The following is a 10,562-nucleotide window of genomic DNA, read 5'->3' on the forward strand; positions in this document are numbered from 1 at the left end:
AAGAGTTTCGTTCCCCAGGTCAGTGAGTTCTGCTATTGTTGACCATCTTCGCTGCTCCATCGTTACTTATTGTCTGATAGCATTTAAAACGGACTCAATCAAAAGATAATAATATAACTTCTCAAACGGTACATTAAAATGATATATACGTACATGCTCTCTTTATTGATGGATGCAGTTAAAGTCAGTCCCAATTTTTTCCCCAATCAATTTAATATTTGAAATTAGTTTTTTTTTTAACAGCAGTAGATTTTTGATATTTTTTCTAAAAAATATATTTTTTGGATTTGTTTTCAAAAAAATTCCAAAAACCAGGCTCCACCCAAAATATAACCCTGCATTCGCCCCTGTATAGCCAGAGACGATCTCAGGATGGAGGTGTGTTGATCAGGTACATATGTAGGTGCTTCAACACATTTAATGCAAACGATTGATTCATTTGCATTGAACATTGGATTTCAATCCACGAACATGGATTAACACCTGGCCTCTCTTCTTCAAGCATGTGCTTTTTTTGTTTTTTTTTAAATTTATTAAGCAGTTGTCATTATTTTTGTTACAACAGTCCTAATAGTGGTTCAAGACAACTTTAAAAACATCCTCATAATTTGATGCATCAATTATTAGTTAATCAAATCTCTTCAATTTGTGTCAAATAAATAACAGTTTTCTTTTAAAATTGGTGTATAGCATATATGGAATTATAGTATTGCAGCAGGAATCATCATCAAATATATTTATTACTTGTTTGGGCAATGTGATCATTCGTCACAGTGTCTTTTGGTAATAAAGTTTCGGCAAAGTATTCTACAACTAAAAAAGTGATGTCCAGTCACCGTATTTTGATAAAGGCGCCAAATAGGCGATTATAAAAGTGTTATGCACTTTTGAGAATATTGACCCTCCCACTCACTTGCACACTCCTCCGTAGAACTGGCCCTGCTTGTGAGTCAATTACTATTTATTTGTGAATATTTAATTTATTCAAATCTGAAATTAACTAATTTTACTAAATTGGCTTATAAAAGGTTGCGTGCTTCGGGACAAGATAAGAAAAGTTCCGTTTTTCATAAGTTAAACAAATGTTAGAATATTTTGTATTCAGAGCTTATATCATAATATTGTAGCTATTTATTGTATGCGCTAATGATGCAGTATAATATGTGTTTATATTCTACAATAACTACTGTTATATAAATATATGTCAAATTATATTTGTTAGAAAGTACTTGAAATTGAAGACAATACAATACACCTGTACAGTATTACTTTGTGTGACATGTAAATTATTTTAGTTGACAGAATATATTATCCTCTTAGAATTCGTTATACTTATATAGAGTTAAAGTAATTGAGAACAGTTTAACTAATTTTAATGTCTTTATAAAAACCTTTTTATTAATTATATTGTTATTCATTATATACAGAGAATCCCCGTTGCAGTTTTTGGGAACGAGAAAAATCTGCATTATTATGAAATCCGTGTTGAACAAGGACTTTATTAGTAATAAAACCCGTAAAATGGGAGAAATTATTGTTAAAAGATCACTTTTTACTATTTTTTCTTTGTATTTTTAGTATGGTTTATTCATTATATATTATTTAAATAATGTAAAAAAGTAATGCGCGTCCGCAGGATTTATTTGGAGGGGGCAGGGGCTTGGAATTTGGAACTTTTTGGAAAATTAAATTTCAAATATTAATTTTTTTAGAAAAAAATATCAAAAATTAAAAAATTTCGTAAAAATTTCAAAAATTAAGTTGCAGTTTATAAAAATTTAAAATTTTCGGAAATAATTTCAAAAATTCACTGTTAATTCAGTTTTTTGGAATAATAAATTTTTGGATTTTGGATAAAATTTTTAAAAATTCTCAACTAATTGCAGAAATTAAATTTTTGGCAAAAATTTAAAACTAAAGTATTGAACATTAAATTTTTTGGAAATAAATTTCCAAATATTAAATTTTCTATTAAAAAGTGAAGTTTTTTATTGGGGGAAGGAAAGGGTCTACAGCCCCTCCAGAACAACCCTTGCGGACGCCCTTGATGCCAGACAAGGTACTTGTAAAATAGTTATATAATTTAATCTTTCTTAATCGGGTATTTACTTGATTTTTAATCCGGTCATTTCAAAAATTTAATTTCAAATATTAAATTTTTACTGAAAAAAAAAAATATCATTTTTTTTTTGTGAAAATGGTACTTATTCGTATAGTTGTTTTTTGAATTATAACTCAACCCCCATCTAGTCTACTTGAGGTACAAAAAACCGTACCTCCGTTTTAGCCTATCCATGTTCAAAAGGGTGGCTCATACAAAATTTTAGCATCCTGGGTCCAACGGTGTTGGCACACATAAAAGACATGAATAATTTTTGTTTATCATATAGAATTACAATGTACAGCTATATTAAAAAACAATATTATAATACAGTATCGAATAAAATAATATACGATTTGACTATTATGAAATTTATTTATGTACTCCATTTTAAAAATTGTGAAGAAATAATATGACAGCAATATTATGGGAGTACTAAAGAAATAAATAGCAGTTGGTGCGATTGACTTATTTGGGTAACTACCAGATGATTTCGGGCTTTTTTCTGTTTCTTTTTTGAGGAAAGGTTGCGTGAATTATTTAATTAATAATTCCCAATTTTAACACATAACTTTTAAAATTAAAAAATTATCTAAGTTATAACATTTAAAATTTTTAAACATTTTTATTTTTGCCGATAAGTACATTAAAAGTTCTTCAAAATTGTGTCTGGGCCCTTATGGTTATAGCGCTTCTGCTTCTCCGTTACCCAATGAAGATAAACGTGATTTATATTGACTACTTGATCCCTCCCTTTTAGGTGTCTACGTTGTTCATGATTTTGTTTTTTTGGCTACTGGAATGTTTAATAACTTCTGTGGATATATCAAATTGTACGTATGTAGGTACTTTAATTGAAATTATTTATCTCTTGTAATCGTATACTCAAATAAATGCAAATCTACATACATATATTTTTTATTATTTCTAAGCAATTTGGTTTATTCATTGTCAAACAAAGAGTGACTGTATCAATTTTCCATAGTAAATCAATTGTAATGCATTAAATATAATGCGACATAATATTACCGAATATATAATATTTCAAAAAAAATAATATTTCTTTTATAAAAAGACATTTTTTAATGTGAGGACTAGATGAAATGTAGTTTTGGACTAGGTATGCTTTATTTCTTCCAAAGAAATAAAGGGTTTGAATTTCTACTTAAAATGTGTATCCTTGAAATAGCTCCTCAATGATGGAATCCAATTTATTTTGTTTAACGGATTTCTCAACATCCTTAAATCCTCTGTATCCATCTACTCTAGCAAATCTGTCTTCTTCATCGAACACTAGCTCAGATTGAGCCTTATCAAGAGCATGGAAATAAGTGTCGGATGTAATACGATGTGGGAATTCTTGGATATCTCCCTCAACTTCTTCTTCTATGTCGTAGTCATCGACATCTGAGAAATAGTTTCCGATGTCAAATAGGCTAATACTCTCATTTAAAACACTTAACGTTGATTTCAATGCTTCGCTTAAATCCGGATTATATGTGCCTTGTCGAAATTGTAAAAATTCATTTCTAAAGACAAAAGAAGTTTCACTCCATGCATCTAACCTCAATCTTGGGATTTTAGAACAAGGGATTCGTTCATTTCTTAGTGCTTCATTCGTAAGGAAAGAATAGGGCTGAATATTATCAATATCATCCAATGTGTCACAAATCACGCCAGATAATGTCACTCGGCGTATTTCTTGTAGTTGTTCCTTACTAAATGCACCTGGATGATCACCATTCTCATACCAGAATCGATCTCCCTGTCTTAAATTTAAAAATTGTTGGCCAAGAATACATGCCAGGGTTGGACCCACGAGACCACCGGCAACACGATGCTCAGCTAAACCTCCTGTAAATAAATCCACATCATCAAAGTCCTCATAGACACCAGATAACCGCTCTATGGTCGATGGTGCGATTACACTAAAAGCTTCACTCCATCTATTAAATCGCTTAAGACCACATTGTTCTCTCCATACATTGTATGAAGGAATACCATGATCACGACCTCTTTGTATATTTAAAGAAGCAAGGTCCATTCCATAGTGAGTCAATGGAATCTTGAATGTAATTTAAAAAAATGAAGTTACTAAAACAATTTTATATAATGTATTCCTACCTGAAACAATCGATTCGTCAATTCCTCCGATATAAATTCATCTCGTTTTGCAGCCTTTTCTGTTAAAAGTCCTAGTAGAATACGATCCACAGAACCAAAGTTATGAAGATTCATCGGATTATTAAATTCCTTGTGTAATTTGACAAAGAAGGGAACTGTTTTAAATTCTTTATTACACCGTGAAATTGAGCCTTTTACAAGACTATGTCCGAATCGAAAGGCTGCAGCAGCAAAAGCATTGGCTATTGTTGGATTAACACTCTTATTATATTGTTTGTAATATTCTTTAGTTAAAAGCTTTAATTCAAATATTTCTAGTACTTTGGGTCCAAGAATAACTGGGAGCCATTCATTATATGTTATGTGTTGAAGTAAGGCCCCAACAATTTTCCTTGTTTCTTGATATATCCTACGGTAAGTTAAGAATTAAGGATACTCTCATTATAAATTATAGTGAAATTTAAGTAAAAATACTTTTCATCCTCCCAATGTGTATTCAATCGACTAAGCTTTTGAGCAATATGATTATGAAATCGGAGCCATATAGTATGCATTCCAGTTAGTCCTGGTTGCTCATTTGCTCTTTGATCTCCAGCATGAAAACAATGCAAGTTTTTTGTTGTGATATGACACTCCTCATTTGCTACAGTTGACTCTAAAGGAGGAAGTAAGGCCTTTCGGATATGAAGATCGGTGTATCTAAGCTTTCCTAAATGATAATTGACACACATCATCAGACTATGAAAGAAATAAAACTAATCTTTAAAGGATACTTTTGTACCTGATATGTAGAGTCTTAAGGATTTCTCGTCATCTTCAGAGGATCCATATACATTTGAACCGTCCAAAAAAGAAGTAATTTGATTGACTTGCTCTCTTGGACCTAATGTACATCCAAGCCTGGCTGATGGAGAGGATCTAACAAATTCCATGCATCGAGCCCCAAAAGATGAATAGAAATAGTCATCATGTGGGATGTCTATCGGCATACAATCTGGGTGGAGATCTGAATCCCTAAGATTTGCTCCATCTCCATTACAGCATTGAAGAATAGAATCATTAAATCCCCTTGTTTGTGGTGTAGATGTCAAATCATGATCCAAAAACTGTCCCCATTGCATTACCTACATTCATTTTATAAGTCAAAGTCTCTTTATCACATATCTCACTTAATTTGGTCTAAAAAAATAGAAGAAAAAAGAAGATCCTTACCATCATAGTGAATTGATTAGTTTCCGCTGATGACTTCTTATGAATTGCCGCACTAATCTTTCTTGGACTAGGTAAAGGCCCCCCCATTTGTAGATCTTCGAATGGATTGAATTCCGTCTGAGTAATCTGCCGGTAGGAACCGATAGAATGGCATAAATGCAGAGCCCCAGGATGGATGATCCAAATTGTTACAAATGCCACTAACAGAGCGATAAATCTGGGTTTGTTTTTCACAAACTGAGCGTCTAAAATTGGTACTATCCTGCCTTGGAAAACGGTTTGACGTTATCTCATTGTCTGAATCTCGAAAAGGACATTCTTGAAAAAGCCTCGTATTACGAAGTTCTACTCTTTCTAATCCATAGACGACCTCCCTCCTTGTCAACTTAAATCTATGTACAATTAAACCATGCAGTTATATTGGAAATGAAGCTAATTATATTATGCATATTACAATAATTGTACATGATTTGAAATGCTTATTTCAGGGTAGTTTGATACTTGAAATTGTTCATTGAAATCATAAATCTATATACAAAAGAATGGAATCAAAACTTACTGTTTTGCCATCAAGGCTGATGCCTGAATTGATGCATATCCAAACTCTGACATCTCCTTCGATCTCTTCTTTTGTTTGTTGAAAACTGCAACATAATGAGCAGGATTGTTTTTTTCAAGAACCACATTGTTGTTAAACAGTCTGAGTTCCTCATTTTCAATCAATTGGCGACTTCGATTTAATCCAAAATTTGTTATTAGATTAAGTAAATCCTGGGTAGATATTTGATCAGAGGAAGAGGACTGCGACTTAGTTGATTTAGACGCCATAGCAAGAAGAATCAAGCATATTTTGAGGTAACAGCACATTGCTTGATTTGAGTGTAATTTGTGTCTGTGTATAGGAATGATAATTATATCTCGTCTTTGTGAACTTGATGTTTAGACATATTCAAAGTAACTAACGTGATCCAAATGGTATTTTCTATTTTTGAAAAAAAGAAAAAAACAAAGTTGTATGTAATTATATATATTTCCTGGATTTGATATGTATATGATCGTGATGATGCTCTTTAATCCGAGAAAGAGAGTGTGCGTAATACACACTGTAGCTACACATAACATATATCAAGGATGGCCATGAAATTGACCACTGCCGGTACGCAAGGATTTTTTTTCCAAAGTCAACGCCACAACGTGAAAATTAACTCTCGCCTCTTTGTTGATATTGATGAAACAATAAGAACCTTGATAATTATTGAATAAATCAAATTAAAGTATCTTGAATTAAAAGATGTCCTTATGTCGTCATATCTAAGAGTAGGATCATAGTATGTATATTACAATGCACATCAGAAAAACATTCTGACATCAGGCATGGGGGAAAAGAGTTTCGCTTTGAAGATCATGGAATGCATATTTAGATATTTTCAAGGATTATATTATCGTTCATAGAGTAAGTAGGAATACAGATGCGTAAATCAGGGAATGCTCTTTACAATGATTGAGGACTCTTTCTTTTTCCCCTCTTTTTTGACCTAATAAAGGCTATTTTTTTCCATCCCACTGTTACTAGAGTAGTTTTGACATTAAAAAGAGAATTGCATTAGAACAATCCTGCAATGATTAATGAATGTCTTCAGGAAATAATAGAGGTGTATTTATTAATTACTATTTAGATGACATAAAATATATAGATCGATAAAAAAATAATCTTTTAACTACTTAAGACAATCATTACAATATTATTTTAATTTAGTTCTATCTTTCCTTTCATAACTATATCACTCTAAATGAAAGATGGAATTGCATTAAAATTATTGTGTAATGATTGTCTTAAGCAGAGCTGCGGAGTTGGTGCCTTTTTTGGTGGGGTCGGAAAATTTGTACGGTCTCACACTCTGGCTATAAAAATTCTAATAATTTATGTAAATTAAACTTATTTATAATCTAAGGCTTACATTGATTGTTTGTAAAGTTTTTTTCTATACGGGTTTTAAATTATAGGTATTAAGTACTATTAATTTATGATACTTTAAATTTTAACTCATTTATAAGTTTACTCCACAAATTTCAAACGTGCTCTAAAGTTTATACAATCACAATTCCAGAACATCTCTAAAGCTTTAAATATCTATGTTGTTTAGATAACATAGTATACTAGGCAAGTAATTTATTACTTAGTCTTCTTAATATTCAATGTCATCAGAGTAAAGAGTAACGCTGGAGTGAGAGGTTGTCTGCACTGTTGTTCTTTGGTTACGAGTACATCAATTATGTTCAGAAACTTATGAATGTATTAGCAATAGATTGCTTTACATCCATTTGATTTGTTGTTCATCTTGTTAAATATCTTAAAAATTATATCTTGCACAATTATTTTATGTACCGACTTTTTTTATGTACCAACTTTCCAGCTCTGTTTTTAAAGTATATAAATATTCAAGTTTTCACTGTGGGGGTCCTAGATGTGTTGAAACTCTGGACAGACCTCACCTCCGGTGCCCCTCTTCAACCCCAAAAATAAAATTCACAGAATAAATCAAAATAACTGATGTATTAAATTGAATCAAAGCTATTTAATCAACATATATGTCTACGCATGAGAACCAATTACAATGTATATAAGATCAGTGATAACTAACCCCCCAAAAAAAAAAAAAAAAAAAAAATGGCACCCAATTCTATAAATGCACTACAGTCAAAAGTTTCGGAGTAGAAATTTTAACAAAATCAAAGATTTTGCTTAAAATTTAGCATTTTGAAAAGAAATATATTCTCCATTAGATGCAAAAAAAATTGAATTTGAAAATAGTGAGTTGAGCTCACTTTATAAAAGATTTTTTTACCCGCATCACTTGGGGAGTTTATTTTAATTTTGCAGTATCTTTGTTACAAAAGTTGAGATATTTCTTTCATTATTTAAAAAATCTAGTTAATTTTCTATGCAAAACAAAAAAACAATATCAAAATTGCATATATGGTTATATACTGAAGTGGGCCACAAGAAAATGAGGATTTTTTATGGTTAAATTGGTATAAATAGTCGTTATGGGGCTAAAATGCTTAGATTTTAGTTTGCTTTTATGTAACTATGGACTCTCATATACTTTTTAACACCTAAGAAGCTGCCACATTCTGCCCGCTCTTGCTCATATGAGCAAATCAAAATTATATTATATAGTTATTTTTAGTTATACTTTTTTTGTTTCTGATGAAGTCATACATATATATTTTTGAATACTGTAGATTTTAATTGGTCAATTTTCAAAGAAAGAGGTTAGTATGAATGAATCATATGTATTTGTTGTTCGCCTCTAAACCACTCTCAGAAAATTCTCCTATTCCTGAACATCCGTTTCGTTCAATCAGATTGACTGAAGTTAATCTAATTATCATCACCGAAGCTGTTAAGGAATAAGTGAAAAAAATCAATGCAAAAGGGACAATATCTTATAGTATGGATCTGCGTTTTGCTTTTTAAACCTTAAAAGTGTCCACAGGCTCTTTAGAATCTCACAGATTGTTTTTCTGTGATTATCTACATGGTAAAAATACCGTTTATTGCGTTGATTTGCACAAGAGCTTGTGGTGCAGTTGGTGAGTTATCTGTAGGTTTGTCATCCAAAAGTGTTAGGTACATCCCAGTCCACTGACTTCAGAGGTAGAACTTGGCTTGTAGGTTCTCGTATTTAGAAGGTAAGAACTTTATTAGGATCTTTTCCTTGCTCGATCTCTTACTTTTGCAGTCACTCGAAAAAGTAGCAAGTCCTCTTTTGATCGAACAACAAACTAGGCTCCCTAAGCTCACCAACAGTTAATGTAAGACAGCCTCGTGAGTCTCATGAATCGAGGAGAAACTCCTGCAGCTCAGTAAGAGTGATGTGGGCACAGTTTGTAATTCTAATTCTATTGTAGGTAGGTATGAAATAGTGAAGTTATATATAACTGATTCTAGTTTAAACTAACAATATCAGACATTTGAGAATATTGAAACTTGTTTGAATGATTTCTTGTGCTATTTCTAGCCATTTGTAGTAATTTCCTAGCAAACTATTTGAAAAAAACAAACAACAACATATATTTTATATATAGGTTCGCTTAAATAAATGACCCACTGTCGGGGGAAGGTCTATATAAATAGAATAGATATAGAATGGAATAACTTTAATCCTATCAAATCATATGATAATTCTCTGAAGAATTAAATTTCCGTACTAAATTATATATTAAGGAAAACTCTAAGGAAAAAAATAATCATTTTTGTTACTTCAAAAGTATTTTTTTTTGTCGTTTGTCGTTCTTCAATATTGTAATGTGATCTTATTGCCGATTATTTATTATCACCCACAAAATTGCAATTATAATATCATATTTTTGCAATATTTTCGTAGAAATGACAAAAAAAATATAATTAGTTTCCTGAGATGTGTTTTTTAGTACTGAAGTACAACTTTATTTTTAAATCTAGTTTTTAGTTAACATATTAATAATAATTGAGGGCAATCTTTGGATTAAACAAAATATTTTAAAACAAGAAAGAAAACATGTAATTAAACAAAGGAAAAATATAAAGGGGGGAAGACTAAATAGAAAAAATCATTTATCAAGTTATTTAGAAGTAAATTCATATATTATGGTAGTTATGTTTTTGTAGATCTAAATTTGTACAAAAATTTTGTTTTTATAAAATTGATTTCATCTTGATTTATATATATAAAAGAGAGATTGTGTGTGTAGATCTCCTTTATACATTCCCACCCTATTGAATCTAGGAGGCTGAAATTTTGCATGGGTCCCTCTTTTGAGCTGAGGTTATATAAGGGGGGCTTATGCTATACCAAAAACCGTTATTTGCAGCTCAAGGAGACTAGATAGAAGGTTGATTTATTTCTCAATAAGTGATTGGCGTTTCGGAAACAACTATAGGAATTCCTAAGTTTTCTAAATTTATTCGAAATCAAAAAAGTTATGGGCTAAAAAAGAAATCGGTGAAAATTGCCATTTCATTTATTTCTGGTGCAAAAGAAAAGGAACTTCCAATGGAAGATGGGATTAGTTAATAAAATAAAGTTTGTAGAAATTTGTTTGGAGATTCGTTTGCATATAAATTTGACAAATAGAAATT

The 10,562-nt window shown here is 31.1% G+C and overlaps 1 protein-coding gene across 1 annotated transcript; it reads right to left on the reverse strand.

Annotated features, from left to right (window-relative positions):
• Window positions 1-3,003: 3,003 nt before the first annotated feature.
• LOC121118148 (salivary peroxidase/catechol oxidase) lies at window positions 3,004-6,411 on the reverse strand. Its single transcript, XM_040712691.2, is given in 7 exon segments — window positions 3,004-4,166; window positions 4,226-4,634; window positions 4,700-4,934; window positions 5,007-5,349; window positions 5,438-5,524; window positions 5,526-5,829; window positions 5,997-6,411. Coding segments are annotated over 7 exon segments (2,586 nt in total). The 5' UTR covers window positions 6,305-6,411; the 3' UTR covers window positions 3,004-3,266.
• Between the last annotated feature and the right edge of the window lie 4,151 nt (window positions 6,412-10,562).

The sequence above is a fragment of the Lepeophtheirus salmonis genome, chromosome 5 (assembly GCF_016086655.4).
Source record: "Lepeophtheirus salmonis chromosome 5, UVic_Lsal_1.4, whole genome shotgun sequence".
Taxonomy (NCBI): Eukaryota; Metazoa; Arthropoda; class Copepoda; order Siphonostomatoida; family Caligidae; genus Lepeophtheirus; species Lepeophtheirus salmonis.